At 45.3% G+C, this 21,880-nt stretch overlaps 1 protein-coding gene across 2 annotated transcripts in view; it reads right to left on the minus strand.

Annotated features, from left to right (window-relative positions):
- The window catches only part of LOC146867869 (uncharacterized), a 587,713-nt gene that overhangs the window by 253,626 nt on the left and 312,207 nt on the right, over nucleotides 1-21,880 (minus strand). For both annotated transcript variants that reach the window (XM_085608579.1, XM_085608578.1), the window contains exon 5: nucleotides 6,852-6,942. In XM_085608579.1, coding sequence (XP_085464705.1) covers nucleotides 6,852-6,942 — 91 coding nt within the window. The remainder of the gene's footprint in view (nucleotides 1-6,851; nucleotides 6,943-21,880) is intronic.

The raw sequence follows: 21,880 nt of genomic DNA on the forward strand, positions 1-21,880 counted from the left end.
CTCTTTCTTATTGCTATACAACAAGGGGCAGATTTATGAGCCCCTTGCGCCACTTTTGCGTCACTTTTAACATGGGAAAAGTGACGCAAAAGTGGCGCAAGGGGCTCACAAATCTGCCCCCAAGTCTTTAAGAAGAATAACTCGAGTACAAATCTTGAAGCCTTTGAAAGGACGCCTACCAACCCATCTTACAATGTACGCCATCGTATTTCAGCAACATTTGCATGGTGCATTTACCATAATTATGCCACCAGAGGGCCTTCAGCTACAGCTTTTAACTATTCTTAGGATCGGATTTATCAACACTTTGCGCCACCTTGGAGTCATGTAAAGCGGAGCAAAGTGTTGTTAAAGTATCTACCTTCGAGCACAAACCTTTTTTTTGCGCTGGAAAGTAACCATTAAATGTACATAAATAGCGTCACAGGCCTGTCTGTGCGCTAGAGCTGGGAAAGAGAGCAGCTGCCGGATATACCTCAGTAGATACGGCTCTTCTCTGCTCTCTCTCCCAGCACAAAGCAGCGCTGCACTTTTGTTTGTTAGTGCATTTACCCCTTAGAATTTAGGGTTTGATTACATGAATTTTCCCTTGCGCTAAGCAATTTTCCACCCAGATTTGCACTGATCAAGTAGTGGAAAAACACTTTAACACCAGCCATCAGATGCTAAAAATGCAATTTTTGAACTGGTCCTTTGATGTAAATGTTATTTGTGCAGCACTAGTTATTTTCAGGTCATGTCTTTTCACTGGTCATTTGGTGCAACTTTGCTTTTGCACAGCCCAGTCCCTACTAATGGGGACAAAATAGCTCTGCACTTAGTCAAATGTATGTAATTTAGTCCCAGGCGCTTATGTATTCCAGAAACCGATGTACGCGGAACTTGACAAAATCAGTTCAGAGGCCGAGCTGAAAACTGAATTCAGAGCCACTGAGTGTCTAGGAAAACGGGAGTCTGTTCAGTTCTATTTAGTATACATTTTGCCTTCCTGGTTGAGGAGGCTCTCGAGAAAGCTGCGAAAGGGACAAGTCAAGGCCTTGTTCCTGTTTGGCACCCATCAGCCCAGAGGCTCACACATAACAGACCTCCCCGTTGGTGGGCTCCACGCTTCATGAGAGGCCGCTGTGTTCTGTGGCAGCTGAGACCTACAATTCAGCAGGAAGTTCCCCTCAGAGAAGCCAACCTTCCCCCGGGTTTGAGGGCAGACATCTTTATTACCCTGCTCGCATGTATTCACAGAATGCAAAGTAAGTCTAGGAAAATATTGCCACCTGCCTGGATCTTTTTCATCCCCTATGGATGCCTTCGGAGGTTTTAATTTTGTTAAACATTTGTAGAAGTTTCTAACTTTTGTGGCTTTTTGAACCAAGTTTATATTTAAAATATTCTACACACACTATAACTAAAAGATACAGATGAAACGGAATATTTGATAACTATTTTAGTTGAATTGTACATGTATATACTCCTTGGCCAAAGTGTCTTTATTCGCTTTGTTTATCCTACTTATAGACACCATAAACCATCTCAAGAAACACCCACAGAATAACTCGTCTCACTTGGAAAGACTTTTCTCTATCATTGGAAGTGATCGTAATACCTGGCTGGTGGATAACATTTCCATGCAAAATAAGCCGTGCAAGTGCACTTTTTAACTTCTTTTTAGGCTGTCAAACAGGCCTACTACTAACAAATATACATAGATTGGGCTTTCAGTCCGCCTCTTGTACCACAGGCTTTCTTCAACCAGCCTCTTTCAGCCATTGGCTGTAGACTTTGTCAATGACGTCTTGGCTAAGCCCAGAGGAGTATTTATCTCTCACCTAATGCTATTGGTTGTTTTGATCCATCCTTTCGCCTTCACTCCAGTGCTTACTCTGATTGACATGTAGGCCTATTTTACAACTGTAGCCATCTCGGTTCACTCATGTTGGGTCCCTCTCATGTGACTTGCTCGAATGTACTAAAGCCTCACGCATTATCACATTAAATTCAGACCTATTCTATTTGTAAATGCTTGTTTCGACATAAAGAAAATGTTCTTCCCGGTGACAAAAAGCTACACCAGACCTGCCAACCCTACACATTACACCAGACCCTACACTAACCCTGGGCGTAGTTCGCGAAGTAGCACTTCGCGAAGCTACGCAAAGTGCAGTTCGCACTACGCGAGCTACGCGTAGCACTTCGCGAACTGCGTAGTAACATGTTCGCACTGTGCCAGATGTCGGTTTCAATGATTGCACAGTGCGGACAAGCAACCGGCACTGTGCAATCATTGAAAATAGCATCTTGCACAGTGCGAGCTGTAGTTTTCTGCTGCTCGAGTAGATTTTTACTCGAGCGACAGCTTTCTCAATGCGAACTGGTAGTTTCTCATCGCGAGCGGTCGCGAGCATACGCGACCCCTCGCAATGAGAAACCTGACCTCCTCGCGTTGGGAATCTCGCAGGGAGGTTTATTTTCCATGCTCGCGATCGCCAACTTGATGTTGCTGATCGCGAACAAGGAAAAAGTCTCGCCGGGATGTCATTTTGCTTGCTCGCGGTCGCCAACATGACGTTGAGGACCGCGAGCAAGCAAAAAATGACCGCAGCACTACGCAACACTACGCTACGCGTGTTCGCACTGTGCTACGTGCAATTCGCGTAGTGCGAAGTAGCGCGAACTTCGGAAACTACGCGAGCGTAGCGTAGTGCTTTGCCCAGGCTTACCCTACACCAGACCTGCCAACTAATAAATGAATGCCACTGTGGGAGAAGGGGGGCCTCGGCCCTCTGCCCCTCCGATCCCCCCACCCCCTCCCAAAGAAACAATCAAATGGTCCCGGAGGCTGTCGTTGATGTCCTGGGGTGTTTGGACATCGCCTGCTTACAGCCTCCAAAGACAAGTTGGAAAGTCACTTTATGCAGGGGATCCCAGCATGTCTTCCCTCCCACTGTGTGATTTCGGATCCTCACTGGGTGACCGTGTATGTGAAGGGGCCGAAATCGTGTGACACAGGGTGGGGCCGTGTGAGTTGGAAGGTCTGCTACACCTCTATCACGCCTGGGAGTGTTCTCTCCCCATCTGGAAAAAAAATAGCTCCTGCCATTGTCGTCAATAAATGCTTGACCTTTTCAAGTTGGAAAGGGTGTGGAGATAAGTTTGTGATGTATAAGTTTGGGGACACGGATCCTGATGAATAAGACCATGGAAAATGGTTAACTCCATCTATTAAACACATTTGTTATTCAGAAAAGACTTTCAGAATCACAAAATGGTTTTGAGGACCCTTTCTGATTCGCAAATAGGATGGGGGATGAAGGAGGGGTGAATTGCAATTCGTAATGAGATGCGTCAATTGTGTGTGATGGCAATTGGGGTCTCAAACAATTGAAAAGTTACTGATTCTTCAAAAGAGGTGGCAAAGGGGAAGATATCCCTGTTAGACAGCTTTCCCTTTATGAACAGCGTCAGGCTACCTCGGAAGGAGCAGACAGTGGTCCACTGACTGCTCCTCTCGATGTGTTCCCAAAAAACACTTTTTCTAACAGCAATACCAGATACTTTAAGCAATATGGGGTACTTAAAAAATAAGTTTCCCATTTGAGAATGCAATTGTAAGGATAGTTGTCTGCTGTTCTTTGCAGGCCACCCACCATCCCTGTGTCAGTAGTCAATCACAAGTGGTCACAAATAGAGTCATGCATAATTCATTTTCGATAGACAGGTCATTCTTTGTCCACTTGCCACTGGAGATTTTAGAAACAATCATTATAGGTTGCATGACAGAATCTGATACAAGTCGCAAATAGTTGGGGCACAATTTGTGAACAATATTTGCGACCGGTGTCTTTGTACATACACCCAATAAATTCACACCACATTCCTGTCCTGGACTGTCTACTCTTTGCCCCGTGAATGCATTTACTCACAAGAAAGACTTCATGAAAATCCTTTTCAGAGAGCAAAACCATGGGTTAAGTATCCAAAATGTCTTTTTGCATTCATACAAGAGGGTATTTGCATATGCAAGCAAACTTGCGCATGCAAATAATATTGTAAATTAAGCCCAATGTGTGTATAGTTATATCACATGGATGCTCTAACATGGATCTAGCATTAATGCACCAGTGTTTTAAACCTCAGTTAAAGGCAGAGCACCACTTAGTAACAATATCCTTTGTACTGTCAAAGTAGTAAAACCTAGCTAAACACTTAGTGGCCTATTACGACTTTTCAGTGGACCGGTGGCTGGGCGGTACATAACACCGCGCCACCACTCCGCCGAAGGTCGCCCTGCCCGCATGATTACAGCTAACACGTTTTTGGCAGGTGGGCAGTGTGGCGGTCCCATGGCGGTGCCTCTATTAAAGACGACGGTGTCCCTGAAAAAGGCACTGCAATGGGACTGCACTACAAGGTTCCTGCCCGGCATGGACTCGAAAGTACATGCCGTGCAGGAACCTATGTGCATCACACAGGGGGGCACATGTCATGGCCCCCGTGTGCATCTACATATGATTGAGGCACAGGGGGGGGCTGTAAGGCACCCTTTGTTTCCGCTCCACCAGCGTTGTCATGGCGGTGGAACTGCATGAAAACCCTGGCAGACAGGAAACTCATAATATGCTTGGCAGGTCTCGACAAGCATATTGCGGCCTCTGATAGCCACTCCAATGCCAGGAAACGGCGGTACCCTGGTGGAGCTGGCGGTTCCATGGCGGTCCGACTGCCCAGGTCATAATTTGGTGGTCGATCTGTGAGTGCGGCGGTGGTTGGATCCGCCACTGCCGGGCCACCACAAGTCAGGCAGTCCTCAGACTACCAGACTCGTAATAGAACCCTAACTCTTGACTTACCCAGGAATAGACCCTGACTTTTGCAAGTTAAAGGACAGTACGATCTTAGGTCCAAATGATGAAAGATACATTATCTATCCCAGAATAGTATTAGGCATGTGACGCAGTGGCCAATAGTTCACTCTTTTGTGGAAAGATGAAAGATGAAATTCTTGGCCATCTCTTTATCAAGAGTGAAAGCAATGCAGAGAATGTTGAAGGATCACAGTCTCAACATGAAAGAGAACCTGCAAGAGAACCTTTTCTTGGGAGATGCTTTGCAATTGGCCGGGTTGCTCAAGTGGGCACCCTTTTTCTGTGGATGAAATCTGATTATGGGTTTTCACCTTAGGCAGATTTGGTCACTCAATAGTGAGTGTGCGGCATATCTAACAGAACACTATTTGGATTTACAGCCCCTCTTTCTCACTAATACGTTCAGATTAAAGCTCACGTTTCAATAAGTGTTTAGCATGGGTCAACACTCAACACTTGTTCAGTTTGGGTAGGCAACAACACAGAGCACAAGAGGAGGGAAAGTAACAAAAAAGTAACAAAAAGGAGCACATCAAACGGAGGGAGGGTGTGTGGGGCAAGAAACAATACGGAGCACAATGAAAGGGTGGATTGGGCTAGCCACAACATGGAGCAGTACAGGAGGACAACATGAAGCACAACATGCAACAACACTGAGCCCAGTGGAAGAGTGGGTGCGGCAAGCAACAACACAAAGCACAGCGGGGGTCAGGCAACAGCAGAGTACAAAGAGAGGGTAAACAATAACACCGTGCACCACAGGGGGGGTAGGTGGGGGAATCAGCAACATGGAGCACAATGGAAGGCGGGAGGGGGTGTGGGGCAAGTAACAACACAGGCCACAACTGAAGGACTGAGGAAGAGTGGGGACAGGCAACAATAGAAGGCACAACAGCAACAAGATGTGAGCAAGCACCAACACAGGGAACAATGGAATGAGGAAGAATGGGATCAAGCAAAAATACTGAGCACGAAGGAGGGAGTGTGAGCCGGGGCAAGAAACAGGCAAGTAACAACGCGGAGCACAATGGAGGGAGGGTGGGTGTGGCAAGGAACATGAAGGTAGAAGCATACAGATGTGAGAGGGAAACATGAGCTCTTGTGGGGACTGACGCATATCTGTGAAAGTGGGCCATGAAGTGTGTGGGGGCACATGAGGGAAACTGCTCTAAAACACATGCACTGTCACAAAGTGTTTCGGTAAAAAGAAAACATAGTTCCCAAAACGCAAGCAGTGGAAGGACAAGTACTTTGGCCAGGATTCAGGGAAGGGTCAAACAGAAGAAGCCTGCATGTGCTAAAAAATCATAAGCTAGCAAATTAGAGTGATGATGGATCGTACCAATGGTAAGTAATGGGTGGGCTCTAGGCCCACTATAAGCTAACAAAATGTCTCACAAGCGAGAGCTAAAGCAAGATGCCTCAGACAAGTTGTGGCAGTCAGTGGAGTGGGGCGGGGGCAAGTGGGTCTGGGGTATCCTGGACACTGGATCCCAGAAGGGCTTGGAAGCAGGGAAAACGTCACATGATGCATACAAATGTCGCTCCTTCATCCCCATACATTCTAAGCATTCCTTGACTGATCATAGGGTGGTTTACTTTACTATTGCTACTACGGCAGACACTGCAGCCTAGTCATGCACTTGTCCACACCTCCACAACATACAGTGGCCACCAGAGCAGAACACTATTGACCATTTCCATAACCCTTATGACAAACCTTATTGAACTTCAACTACTAACAGGTTATACTATCTCACAAGTCAATGATACTTTGCTTATTAACCTCATAAGGATGAAGGCTGCAACCAGAACGGATGGAATTTTAAACTCTTACCAATATCGTACACTGAGATCTCTACAAAAAGTGCACTGAGACCCCTAAAAAATGCCATCGGTATAACTTAAAACACAACACAAATAAAGAACATACAAAGAGAAACAAAGGAAATCAGTCACATGGATGTTAGAGTACTCCTTAATCTCACATACCTTGTCCTCCTCCTCTCTCCGCTGGCACTCCTCTGCTTTCCTGCGCAACTCCTCCTGGATCACACGGGCGTACTCAGAGTCCCTTTCTTCACTAAAATTAGATAAAGACAAAACAAAAGTGTCTGGTCTTCACTCATTTGACTACCAAAGTAGGGGTGACATGCCCCACGTGACCAGGATTCACATCTGATAGTACAACTAGAAGCTGGGATGCACACTGTTTGCATTAGGTAAAATATATATCTTTAAGACACACATGCAAAAAATCTAAAAGCTAACAAAAGTTGGAAAGGCACCCGTAAGCCCTATACACAGAGATGATGGTTTGATCACCTAGGCTTGGCTGCAGAGAATCTATTACTCACATCAGTGTATGTGTGGAGAGTAAAAAAGCAGAGGAATTCAGCAGGCAGGCTGTATGGCATGGGGGAGGCAGTCTCAAGAGGTGACCCCCATTTTTAGGACCTTATTCATTCAGCTGTGGAACCTCTGCCAAACGAGGAACCATGCAACAGGCTTCAATCTGCACCCCTTCAGCGGTGAGGCGAGTTTGTATGTAATGCCCTTCTGCTCTGTCCTGGTGTGTACTATGAATTCTTTTTACCTTTTCTCCCACACACAGCTCTGCTTGTAAGATTCTTACAATGAAAAGATAAACATTTGAGCTATAAGGGGGTGTCCTAAATGGGATTAGGTGAAATGCTGCCCTGGAAAATGAAAGGTGGAACACCCTCCAACTCCCAAAGTTCTGCTCTTCCACCGAACAGAGGAAAGGTTAGTTTTCCATTGTACCATCAAGGGTCTCACAAGACGTCCACTGTTTGAGTGCTAGAGCTCAGTTTCACCAATATGACCGGTTATGGGTAGATCAGGGTGAATGGCCTGAAACACACAGTAGTCACCTGGGATGGGAGAGCGTGGATGATTCCCCAGGGAGAGGTGGGGTAGTATTCGGCCCCTAGTGGCAGGTAGTTTAACCAAGTTGGAAATCCAGGTGACATGGAACATCTTCGTCCTCCGCTATAATGGTCTGGAGTGACAATAGCTGATTTTACTCATCACTACTCAACTCCACTCCAAACCACTCCACTCTACTTCACTGCTGAATGGCTTTCTTCCGCCAAAAAATGTGATCACATACCCGGATTCTGACTCACCCACACTGGCTACTCATTGAGGGAAGAATAAAATGTAAATTGGGATGTCTAACCTATAAAGCAATTTATCTTAACTCGCCGCCCTACCTCTCCAACCTACTTAAACTATTACCTGTCCTCAAAGGCTCAGAAGTAAAGGCTACTTCCTACTTGAAAACATCTCACAACTCACCTATTCAGACTATGTTTAGCTAGTAACTCCTCATTCTCTACCCGACTATCCTCTCCCACCCTTATTTTATTCACCACCCCAAGGTTTCACCTTATAGAACTGTCAGGGAATCCTCCTTCTCTGCCGCTGTCTCCGGGGGCTCCGCTCCAATGGCCTCTGCTGTCCTGCCGCTCTCTAACATTGCCGCCCCGCTACTGACTTTCTCCTGAGACTACGAATCTATCTCACCTCTCCCAGCACCCGGACAGGATTGAACCTCTTCTGAATCTTTCCCATTCTCGAGCATGTATCCACACTATACTGAAATCAGCCACGGCCAATGTCAATTGGTCCCTTCTCTCTTTAATGCCCTGCCTACCATACATGCCTTGCCTCTCACACTATTGCCTAATCCTTTCCTCTGCTACACAGTTATATGACTGTTCATTCTTGCACAACTTGGATTGAACGCTTGACTACAATACTGCTATTTAATACTGCTCGCTTGAGGAACTCGTTACTATACTGATGCCTCTCCTATGCAACGTCTATGTATGTTATTATGATGCACTGCTTCAATGTATAGGATGCCACATAATTCACAATGAAGGAGAGTTATATATTGCTGCTATATAAATACAAAAACACTTCTGAACCTTGTGGGGATGGGTGCTTTTCACATACATGACCGCCAACTCCTGAAATTGATTGCTTCATGTGTGAATATTTAACATATTTATAACTCAATTATCTGTGAAGGTCTTCGAGGCTGTATGGAATGCCATTCCCGGATTTGTGCAAGGAAGACCCGTGAGTTACTGTGGCTGATTTCCTCTTAAGTCCTGCAAATTACATATTGTGGGTTGTTTGTTGGAACATCCTACTGCGACCTTTCTCCTGTCTGTCTGAGCATACCCGAGCTGCTTTCACCATGACGTATTAAACATTACACTTTTGTACCAAAACCAAGCAATGTCCAGGAATAATATTTAGTGCAAGGTCACTAAAAAGCCCTTTGCTATACATACCATTTAACCTTTTAAAAGGGTTACTTCCTATTTTTTTAGCCTACATGTTTCATATTTTGCCGCTTAATTATATTTTTGTCCTCACTCCAATGTAAATCAATAAACAAAGAAATACATGTTTCTGGTGTATAAATCTGTGCCGTTGGTGTTACCAGATACTTGCTTGTAGAGCCTCAAAGCAGTTTTTTTTAACATAATAGGAACTATGGGGCAGATTTATATCAGACTTGTGCCACTTTTACGCCGCCGTTGCGTCACTTTTGTGACGCAGCGGCGGCATAAACCCTGCACCACGTTGCGCCCTATTTACATCGTGACGCATCTATGGAGATGCGTCACGGTGTAAAGCCCTGCGCCACATTAAACCTGCATCAGGTTTAATGTGGCGCAGGGTGGGCGTTCCATCGGAAAAAGCCTCGGAAAAGTGACTCACTGAAATCTATAAGATTTCACTGAGTCACTTTTCCGACGCTGCTGCGTCAAAACCCTGCGCCTGCTTGAAGCAGGCGTAAGGCATGACGCAGCATGATAGGTATGGGCAGCCCCTAAACATTGCTGGAGTTGCGTCATGCTTCCAACACGACTCCAGAAATGCGCCGCCTTACGCCATCAGATGCGTGACGCATCTGTTTATCCTTGCGCCATGATGCGCTACATTGTAAATGCGGCGCATCTGTGGTGGCGCAAGGGTAAACTTGCGTGACGCATATTTCCTGGCGCATTCATGCTGATTTGCAGGGATGTGCCAGGAAACATAAATCTGCCCCTATGTGGGTTTCTGTTCCACAGCTATTCCTGAGCAGGTCTCGCTTCTGGGCTGCTCCACTGGTTCTCTCAGGCTGCGTCCTGGTGCAGAACACAAGCAGTAAGTAGCTCTAGCATGGGTGCAATGCCCACCCCCCTTAGGAGCATAAGCTTGCAGGTAGAATGGAGGAGATCTATATTCTTTTCTAACGTAAACTACTGCTTCTGCCTAATTCCCCGTGTCATCAAGCACTGGTGTTGTCCAAATGGTGCTCTTGCAGGGAGTAGTTAGAGGTCAGATGGAGCATCATACTTGGCCTCCACACCCTTTAGCCCATCAGGGCAAACACAGATACACAGTGAAGTGTCACTTGTAAAGTTGGCAAGTCGCAAAAGGAGATTTGAAAGGGTTTTTGACTTTTTCAGGATCTGTCTCCAAGTAGCATATTAAACTCTACATATGCACTGTAGAAAAAACTGGTATGCTTATGTATTAGTATAATAACACAAAAATATGAATATATGTAACACATAATTTAGACTGAACTGCATGTGTTTGCTGCCAACTACTAGAACCCATTATTACAGCCTCAGTACAGCGTAAGGCTGAGTTAAAAATCTGCAAGGTTTGGAACTTAGATCTTACAGGTTATAGAACAAGGATTTCTACAATAAAAGGATTTAGCTATTAAATTATCTTTCACAAAATAAAATTCTACAACCTACGCATTACACTTTATGCTCTGTATATGACCTACTTGCCCTCTAAGCTCTATATCATTACTCAGACCCGTGACTACAAAGACACACAGACTTCCCCAACCATTGCAGTAGCCACCAAAATTATCTTCGTAGTACCATATCCTTGTGACTTTCTGAACGTTTATAGATCTCTGCAGAAGGTGCCTCTAATTTACCTTAAAATGCAGCCTGTGTTTGACCAATGAAGTAAGCCAGGACAACTTTACTATCAGTTTTTAACTTGTTACCAATTTCTTTGGGGCAGAGTTTGTAAAATAAATAATGCATAGGCCGCCTGTCATAACTTGACCCTTTTTCTGCATCTCATCCTTCGAACCCAAATATATGGGCTCCTGAAGTTTTTTTTTTGCATTTGCAGCAATGTCAGCAGGGCTTCAAGATTTTAAATGTATATAAACACCTTAGAAATACGAGTCCCTAAGAAACTAGAGTATCCAAAGGAAACACTGCTTGTATCTAAAAGGAGGACCAGTCTACCTCACTGTAGGCACAATAGCATGCTTCAGTGAGATAGCACACTCATTTCTCACCGTAGCCGAACTATGGGCCATATTAGCAAGGACTTGCAATAATCATTGCAAAGCGCGCTTAGCGCTGTATTTTTTATCGCCGGCTATCGCTGGTTTAGATTGTGGAGATAACGCGTTATTATCAACGTTTATCTCCAAGGTGATAATAAACCAGCGATAGCGGTGATTCTCCATCAATAACGCGGGAATTCCAGCGATGAATTCCCATCGCTAAGGAAAAGGACACTAATAGGCAGGTGAGGATTCAGCCGTAGAATCCACCTCCCATTGACTATAATGGGTAAGTCAGGTTTCTACCAGGTGTAAAATCTAAGCGGTAAACGCGGTTAGCGTGCGTTTTTTTATCGCTTCGCGGGCCTTGGTAATAGGCGGAAGGTGTGTTGGGAAAGCCTCCTTTGCATGTCATTAGCGATAAATATCGCTGACATGCAAAGCTGCACCCAAAAAAGTCGCTTTGGCCCTAAAGCTGTCGCTAACAGCTGTTAGCGACAGCTTGCTGATAGGGCGATAAAAATATCGCCGCTTTAGCGGCAAAAAGTGCCGCTAAAGCGGCGATACTGCCCTTGCTAATATGGCCCCACGTGTCCTAAGGTGGTTACAAAGGGTCTCAACTAAAATATTCAGATCTCCAGCCAATAGAAAGTTGGAAAAAACCATTAGTTTGGTTAACCATTAGGACGATTTATAGTGCAATGCATGTAGATAGGGAGAATGCCAATACATACATTTACAAACCTATTTTACCATGAACAACATTATATGTTTTTTTCAGCTGTATACTTCTGAAAGGCCACTAGGAAATGGGCAACTTCTACCTAAAATACTTTTTTAACGCATTCCTGGAATTTCAGTTTCTAGGGGTTTTTCATATAGGACAGGAATCCGTTTCCCGATATTGATGAGTGAAAATTCGGGCTGCATCAAATTAGCAGAATTTTGTCGATCGTGCCTGCGGTTAGAAAATCTGTCTTGGGTCCTTTAGTGGATACTGCGTAAAACAGTGTTCTAAGATGGGACCATACCCATGGACGATCCATGCACTACCATTCAAAGGGCATTGTTCAACTTGTTTGAATGCATGGCGGTAAAAGGGCCCCTGAGCTATTCATATAGGTTGCACATTGGCATGGTATCCTAACCACTGTCTCAGACCCTTTTAGACTTGGTTTGTGGGCGCTTCACATTGCTGTATGACAGAAGGACAAGGCCATCCCACATGTGGTAACAGCAGTGGTTATCGCCTAATAGCTTGTGAAAGGTGGCAACTATTCAAGCTGAAGGTGCACAGCTCATAGTCCCCTGTGGCAGAGGATTGGGTGAACCAGCTAATTGTTTTACTAGATACCTCTTCCTACCAACATAATTGGTTATTTCAAGTAATCAAACTCTTGCAATGTGCTAAGATGGAAGTGACATTGACTCAAATGTTTTTTATGTATATGTATGAGCAACAAATATGGATATTGTACTGTATAAGAAGAAACACATATGACTTAAGTAATGTTGTAACCATAAAACACGTGGACTATGTTCAATTTTGGTTCAAAAACGCAATAAAAAATATTAATTTTTTAAAAAAGTAATCAAACTCTTTCATAAATTTTGACAAAAGAACGAGAGCTGAAAGGAAAATGCTACTTACTAGTATGCATCTGTTCTTGGCATGTAGATCTGCAGATTCACACACTGTGCATAGATCGCCATCTGGTGTTGGGCCCGGATGTTTGCACTTTGTTGTTGTATTGGAATAAGTCTTTGGAAGTCACGAGATAGGTGACTCCTCCTCTGGACAATAGTGCGCATGGGCATCAACTCCATCTTCAGATTGTTTTTTTTTCGCCAAGAAGGGAAATGATGGAGTTTTGTGAGAAACAGAAATAGATTTCCATGTACGTTGTATCTAATTAAGATAATACTGGAACAGATATAGGTAGCCGGGGAGGTGGGTGGGCGTGTGTGAATCTGCAGCTCTACATGCCAAGAACAGATGCATACTGGTAAGTAGCATTTTCCGTACGAGGCATATGAGCTGTAGATCACACACTGTGCATAGATTGCATAGCAGTACTCCTCTTTAGCGGCGACCACCAGTATCTGTTGCAGTAGTCTGAAATAGTGTTTTGAGTACAGCCTGGCCCACACTAGCTTGTTGCTTTGCCTGCACATCTACACAATAGTCTTTTGTGAATGTGTGCGGTGTAGACCATCTAGCTACTTTGCAGAGATCATCTAAGGGAATGTTTCCTAAAAATGCCATGGAAGCCCCTAGTGTACGTTTTGCTTTGTAATAGCAAATTTGTATACATTTGACAATCCACCTTGCAATCCAGACTTTGATATGGAATTGCCTTTATGTGGTGGCGAGAAGGATACAAACAGTTGTATTGTTTTGCGAAAAGGTTTTGTTCTGTCAATATAGTAAAGGAGTGCTCTTTTCACGTCTAGTGTATGAAGAGCTCTTTCTGCTACTGTTTGCGGTCGCGAGAAGAACACAGGCAACTCAACAGATTGGTTGAGATGGAAGGGAGAAATAACTTTAGGAAGGAATTTGGGATTTGTCCTGAGAATAACTTTGTTATGATGGAGTTGTAAAAATGGTTCTTGAATAATTAGTGCCTGTAACTCTCTGACTCTTCTGAGAGATGTAATGGCCACAAGGAAAGCGACTTTCCATGTAAGAAATTGTAGCTCACATTTATGTAGAGGTTTGAATTAATCTAGTGAGGACGATGTTTAGATTCCACACTGGAGACGGTGGTACCCTGGAAGGAATTATTCTTTTGAGGCCTTCCATAAATGCTTTAATGGTAGGTACCTTGAACAATGACAAGTGTTGTCTATTTTGTAGGTAAACTGCTATGGCAGGGAGGTGTAATCTAATTGATGTGTATGCTAGATTACATCTTTGAAGTTGCAGCAGGTAACATATGATGTGTTGAATGGATGCATCTAGAGGATTGATCGTGTTGTTGGTACAGTATATAAAAAATCTTTTCCCCTTGGCTGCATAGCAGGCTCTAGTGGTGGGTGCTGATAACGTTCATACAATTGGGTTGAAGATTGAGGTAACCAAATTCTAGGAATTCAGGAGCCAGATCGCTAGGTTGAGCCGTGCTGGATCTGGATGTCTGATCTCTCCATGGTTCTGTGTTAAGAGTTGTGGGGAGAGGTGTAGTTTTTGGTGCGGGACTACTGATAGTTCCAGCAATGTTGTGTACCATGGTTGTTTGGCCCATGTTGGAGCAACTAGGATCAGTGTTAGTAACTGTTGTTGCAGCTTGCACACCACTAATGGAATGAGTGGGAGAGGCGGAAAAGCGTACGCAAATGTGCCTGACCAATTCATCCATATCGCATTGCCTTTGGACAATGGGTGTGGATATCTGGCGGCGAAGCTTGGGCATTTTGTGTTGTAATGTGTGTGAAGAGATCTATCTCTGGATGCCCCCACATTTGGAAAAACGGTTGAAGAACTTGTGGATGAAGTTCCCAATTGTGAATCTGTTGTGTTTGATGACTTAACAGATCTGCCATCTGATTCTGAATTCCTGGAAGATGTTGGGCTAAAAGGAATATGTTCTGAGGTATAGCCCACCTCCATATGCTCTGTGCTAGTTGAGAGAGCTGCAGAGAGTGCGCCCCCCCTGTTTTTGTAAATAATACAAGGCTGTCATATTGTCTGTCTGGACTAAGACAGCTTTGCCTGATATGTGTTTCTGGAATGATTTTAATGCCAGAAAGATTGCTAGTAACTCCAAATGATTGATGTGGAGTAGGCTTTGCTGAGATGTCCATTTGCACTGTATTGTGTGATGTAGTAGATGAGCTCCCCAGCCAGTGAGTGATGCGTCTGCTGTTAGCACAATTTGTGGAACCGGCTCTAGGAACGGTCTCCCTTTGGAAAGGTTTTGGGTGTTCCACCACTGCAGAGAGTGATGTGTGCGGCCGTCCACCAACACCAGATCTGTTAGCTGACCTTGAGCTTGGTTCCACTGACGTGCTAAGCATTCCTGTAAGGGGCGCATCTGGATTCTTGCATGAGGTACTATGAATATACAAGAGGTCATCATCCCTATTAGTTGCATAAACACCCGAGCTGGAAGTGAGTGTTGCGGCTGGAATTTTGTTATAAGGGCTTGTATGCTTGCTATCCTGGCTGGATTGGGATATGCAAGGCCTTTTGAGGTGTTTATTGTGGCACCTAGATATTGTTGGATGTGGAACGGTTAGAGGCGAGACTTTGTGAGGTTTATTGTAAAACCCTAAGTCGTGAAGTAATTGGATTGTGGAGTGCGTGTGATTTACACACTGGGTATGCGACTTAGCTTTTATGAGCCAGTAGTCCAAATATGGGAAGACGTGAATTTGTTGTCTTCTTAATTGGGCTGCTACCACTGCCAGACATTTTGTGAAGACTCTGGGTGCTGTGGTGGCTCCGAATGGTAGAACCTTGAACTGGTAATGCTGACCGTCCACTACAAATCGAAGATATTTCCTGTGAGCAGGGTAAATGGGAATGTGGAAGTAGGCGTCCTTGAGATCTAAGGTGGCAAGGAAATCGCCTTGTTTGAGTAGAGGAAGGACCTGTTGAAGAGTGATCATATGAAAATGGTCTGATTGTATGTAGAGGTTTAATGGTCTAAGGTCCAAGATGGGCCTCAGGGTTCCGTTCTTCTTTGAAATGAGAAAATACAGGGAGTAAACCCCTGTGTTTTGATGATGCAGGGGAACTGGTTCTATTGCATGTTTTTGTAGGAGGGAAAGCACCTCTTGTTTTAGAAGCATTAAATGCTCTGTTGACATTGAACGCTGTTTGGGTGGTATGTTTGGGGGAGTTGAAGTGAGCTCTAGGCAATAACCGGATTGGATGATTTGTCTGACCCACCTGTCCGTGGTAATGGTGTTCCAGAAAGGTTTTGCCTCTACCTTTGTTGTTATTGCCCCTGTAGCCTCCTCTGTAATAATCTCTGGTAGATGAGGTCTGGGTGGGACTTTTGAAGGAAGAGGAGAGGTTATCAGTGGTAAAACTTCTAGAGGCGCCCCTATATATAGTTGCAATTGCAAAGCGCCCATAGATTTGGCAGTATCAGTATCTTTTTTCATCTTATCCAAAGATGAATCTACACTAGGCCCAAATAAATGTTCCTGGTCACACGGTTGGTTTAGTATGGTAGTTTGAACCTCAGGTTTGAACCCAGAAATACGTAGCCACGCATGGACACTAGTATTAGAAGCGTGGGAGGCTGTGTCTGCAGCATCCAGAGCACATCGAATGGAGGTATTGGTAATAAGTTTGCCTTCCTGGATGAGATCATTGGCCCTTGTTTTATATGAATCTGGAAGGTATTGTAGTAGGGTCTCTAGCTCGTCATAGTGTGCCCTATCGTACCTAGCCAGCAAAGCCTGTGTGTTGGCAATTCTCCATATGTTGGCTGCTTGGGACGCTGTTCTTTTACCAGATGCGTCCAACAGTTTTGACTCCTTCTCAGGGGTGGAGCATCGCCTGAGGTTTGGGAGTTAGCCCTTTTCCTGGCGTTGGAGACTGCCAAGGAATCTAAGGGAAGCTTCCCTTTAATGTTAACAGGGTCAGCTGAGGCAGATTTGTATTTCTTTTCTACCCAGGGGTTAATGATTCCAGACCCTACAGGATCCTTAAAGACTTTAGGAGCGTGTTTGATTACCCCTTTTAACATTGGGAGAATGGAATTGGACCTTTGAGATGGTGCAAAAGTCTCCATTAGGAAATCTTCTTCTATAGGGTATGTGTGCAAATTCACACCGTGGTATTCTGCAGCTCTCTGTATGAGCTGAGTTAATCCTATAGTGTCCACTGGAGGGAATGGTCTAGATGGGTAGATATCATCTTGTGGTGTATCAGGAACATCTGGTGTGCCATAATCGTCCCATGGGTTATTTGCGGTATTAGGATGACTAGATTCCCCTTAAGGTTCATCATCCCCTTCCCCCCTGAGGTGTTCTCATCATCCTGAGGTGGAGGAGAATGTGAGGGTACTGGAGATGGGATAGGAGAGATGTGGTGTGGAGGAGGAGGTGGAGAAGGAATCCTTAAAGGAGAAGTGGCAATGTTTCTCTTCTTTAAAGGGCATAGAGCTGGTACAGGTTTGTCCATTTTCCTTTTCCTGGAAGGACTAAGTATAAGTTGACCTGTCTTTGGGTCTATTTCGAGAGTTTTTTGGGTTGGATCAGGCCGAAAAAGCTCCTCCTCTGGAGTGTGTTGTTTCGGTGCAGATTTTTCGGGTCCGACTGTTTGTGTGGCACAAGTTTTGGAGTTGTTTTATGCACCTTAGGTTTTGAATCGGGAGTTTTCCTGGGTTCCGTTGGGGTCTTCGGAACCGGTTGTTTGTTTGGTCCCGATGATTTTTTCAGATCCGAAGATTGAGCGCCAGTGGTCTTTGGAACCAGTTGTTTGTTTGGTTCCGATGATTTTTTCGGATCCGAAGGTTCAGTGCCAGTGGATTTTGGTGCAGAATGCGCCGATGTGGAACCAGGCTTCGGTGCGGACGAAGACAGTGGTTTCTCTTTGGGTTTGTCTTTTGTCTTTGGTGCCAAGGATGGGGTTTCGGTACTGACGATAGGCTGGCTCGATCCCGAGTGGCCTGAAGGCTTATGTGTTGACTTCTTTGCCGAGCCCGAAGGCGGGGTGTGGGAAGTTTTGTCCCGGTGTGCACCTAGGCACGAAGGTGAAGGTGTTACCGAAGCCTTTTTGTGAATGGGTGGGGGAGAAAGGTTGACGTCAGTACTTACAACCCGCTGCCCTGGAGTGATGTCTTCGACGTCGGAGTCGTCGGCTTCGGAGGCGGTAATGTTGCCCTGTTTGATCTGCTCCTGCTCCGGTACATTGATTCCTTCTTGGAAGATATCGTCCGGTATCGATGTTGTTGATCGAGCCATGCTTCTTCGAGCCCGACGATCCCATATTGTTTTCTTGGAGCGGAAAGAGGCACAAGCTGTACAGTCTTTGGCCTCGTGCTCGGGCGAAAGGCAGAGGTTACTTTCCTTGTGAAGATCACATTGAGGACACTTTTTGAAAGTAGTCCTTTCCATGAGCCAAAGGCCTAATCGTGCAGCTAGACCCGAAGGCCTGCGTCGACGACCAGAATCGAAGAAATCAAGTTTGTAGAGATGCGCATTGAATGGGAAACGCGATCGAAACAATACCGAAGAATGGGTGAAGGATTGTGCGTCGAAAGGTAGAACGGTAATGACACCGAACTGGAGCGCACCGAACACATCCGAGCCCGATGGCGGAAAAAAACAATCTGAAGATGGAGTCGATGCCCATGCGCACTATTGTCCAGAGGAGGAGTCACCTATCTCATGACTTCCAAAGACTTATTCCAATACAACAAAGTGCAAACAACCGGGCCCAACACCAGATGGCGATCTATGCACAATGTGTGATCTGCAGCTCATATGCCTCGAACATTATTTTATTAAAATTTGCTAATTTTTTTTATTTTGTCCTTTTACTATTTGCTACATATTTGGGTATTTCTTTATTACTGGTTGGACTGTTTGGTTCTCATCCATAATTAATCTCTATTAAATTGACTTGACCTCAAAGGCTTCACATGGACTTCCAAAGGAGCTGAATGAAAGACCATAATCAGCTAATGCTCCATTGAGTCTAAGCAAGACTGTTGTAGCAAAGCGCACAAATTACCAGCGTGAGGCCGGCTGCATAAGCATGGGCCTGTTACATAAAACACTCTTCTGATATTAATGTGGATGAATCATAAACGGTGAAGATGCCCGGTTCCTTAATATGCAGAGTTAGCCTACTCAACACACGATTGAGGGTCTCTTGCAACATTGTGCGACCCTCCACACCTTCAGCAGCAAAGGCAAACCTGCATGATCTGCATTTCCCATAATTTCCCTATGGCCCCCTTTTGCACCATGTGCTGTCCCACACATTTGTACCCATCACATGGAAAATGTAACTCATCGGGCTTGTGTAAATTGCACGCTGTTGCAGAGTAGTCATCGCTTGTATTTAACATAGAGAGGCAACATGTCATAGCATTTAATCATACAAACACACAATAAAAGCCGAGGTGCTAACCAATGGTAAATGTTGAGCTCTTCCCTAACACAAGGAGATGACTCTGGGCAACAACCTTTCGTTGGACCAGAGTGAACTCCTTGATTTCACAATTGTTTTTTCGGCTCACTCTACGCTGGCCGGTACCTTAGTCTATAGGCCGCCTGGCTATGCCGGGCCTTTTCTCAGTGGTCTTGGCGAGGTGCTTGTTTCCCGCGCTCTGCGATTTTCGCAATATCTTTTTTTGGGTGATTTTAACATTCACCTTGATCAACAGGATTTAAATGACAGCCAAGCCTTTCTAGAAGCAGTTGAATTAGCTCAGCTTACCCAATGGGTTAGCTCCCCTACCCATTGTGGTGGTCATATTTTGGACCCTATCTGCTCTAATTTTCCTATTTCTGTGGCAACTCCGCTTCAAGTCTCTTGGTCTGATCACTTCCTCTCCTGTTTTACATGGTTTATGAGGGAAGGGGTAGCTGACCAACAGGCCAACTCATGTCCCCCGTCGGCCAAAATTGATCCTCTGGCTTTTCGGCTCTGTCTTGACAATACCAGGGTTACTCTTCCAACTGACCTAAACGGAGCCCTTGCTTGCTTCCTGGGTTGGATCGGCCGAGCTGTGGACAGTCTTTCTCCCATATCTTGTCGTCATCGTCACAGAGAGTCTCCTTCGCACCCTTGGTTTTCTCCCAATTTGAAACAGCTTAAAGGGCACTGTAAAAAGTTGGAACGCTTTTGGCGTATCGCCTTCTGTCCAACGGCTAAGAAGGCACTGAGAGACGCACAGAAGACTTACTATCAGGCCATCCGCCAGGCGAAGAGCCTGTACTATACTCAGCGGATTGAGGCAGCTAGTAACAACTCAAAAGAAATCTTTTCAATTGTTCAGAGCTTTATGGCCCCGGAAGCTATGGCTACCAAACTCCCGGTCTCTGCATCCTGGTGCGGAAAACTTTCGGACTTTTTTGCTGCTAAAATTCGGTCCATTCAGGCGACGTTTTCGGGCAATAGTGTGCCTATAGCTGGAGGTCGCCCTCCAACGGTGGTATTTTCCACATTTTCCCCTGTGGACCCCTCCGAGTCCCTGAAACTATTGCAATCCCTAAAGTCAGGGTCCCCGTCTGATCCATGCCCGGCCAGGCTGCTGGCCTCCATTGCTGAGACAGTCAATCTCGAGGTAAATTTGCTTGTCAATTTGTCCCTCACAGAGGCGGAAGTTCCACGGGAATGGAAACAAGCTAAAATCATCCCGTTGTTAAAAAAGCCCTCCCTTGACTCTGATAATCCTGCCAACTATCGCCCGATTTCGTTACTTCCCTGCTTGGCAAAAATTTGCGAGAAGGTGGTCAACAGGCAGCTCACCGCTTTTGTTGAGAAATCGGGGCTTCTTCATCCGGCTCAATCGGGTTTTAGAGCCGCACACAGCACGGAGTCTGCTTTGGTTGAGGTCTCTGAGGCTATTCGCGAGTGTCTGGATGGAGGTGGAAGTGCAGCCCTTATCCTTTTAGATCTGTCGGCTGCATTCGACACCGTGCCGCATGTAATGCTATTGTCTCGGTTGGCCGATATCGGCATTACTGGTCACGCCTGGATGTGGCTGAAATCCTTTCTCTCTCTACGATCCCAACAGGTCTGGCTCCCGCCTTTTGCGTCTCCCCCTCAGCCTGTTACTACTGGTGTGCCTCAGGGATCTTCATTGAGTCCCCTGCTTTTTAATATCTATGTCACACCCCTAGTTCAACTGGCTGAGGAATGTGGGGCTAAAGTTGTTGCCTACGCCGACGACACTCAGCTCCTATTCACATGGGGTAAATCTGATATCTCTACTGCCAGAGTACAAGGCTGTTTGTCAGCAGTTTTTCACTGGCTATCCGGCGCCCAACTGAAGTGCAATGAGGATAAGACGGAAATTTTACTTTACGGCAAATTTCCTCCAGATTTTAGAGACTCTCTCTGGCCCTCTGCCTATCCTTCTCCTTCCTGCACGGGGCTCCCTGTAAAGAACTTGGGGGTCTGGTTTGACGAGCAGCTGTCCTTTCAGACTCAGATTAAAAAACTTACAGGCTGCTGTTTCGGTATTCTCAGATCCCTGCGAAAGTTCTTACCTTTACTTCCAAAATCTGCTAAGGAAACAGTGGTCAGGGCTCTGATTTTATCCCGCCTTGATTATGCTAACGGTCTTTACGTTGGCCTTCCTGACTATCTACTTAAAAGATTACAGATTATCCAAAATGCAGCAGCCCGGTTGGTGGTTAATCTTCCCATCAGAAACTGCATTACGCCCTCGCTCCACCTGCTGCATTGGTTGCCAGTCAAGAAACGCGTTGAATTCAAGGCTTTGATTCTCGCTCATTGCGCTCTATATGATGGCGGGCCTCTCTATCTTAGGAAGCGTTTCTCTTTCTACAGACCAACCAGGCTTTTGAGATCATCATCCCAGCTCCTTGCGAAGACTCCACGTGTTCGTCTCCATCGCATGGGGGGCAGATCTCTTTCTTCCAAGGCTGCTTTGCTGTGGAATGCGCTGCCTTTATCCTTGCGTGCTACTCAGGATTCTCTGCTGTTCAGGAAACACCTGAAAACTTTCCT

This window comes from Triturus cristatus, chromosome 1_2 (genome assembly GCF_964204655.1).
Source record: "Triturus cristatus chromosome 1_2, aTriCri1.1, whole genome shotgun sequence".
Classification (NCBI taxonomy): Eukaryota; Metazoa; Chordata; class Amphibia; order Caudata; family Salamandridae; genus Triturus; species Triturus cristatus.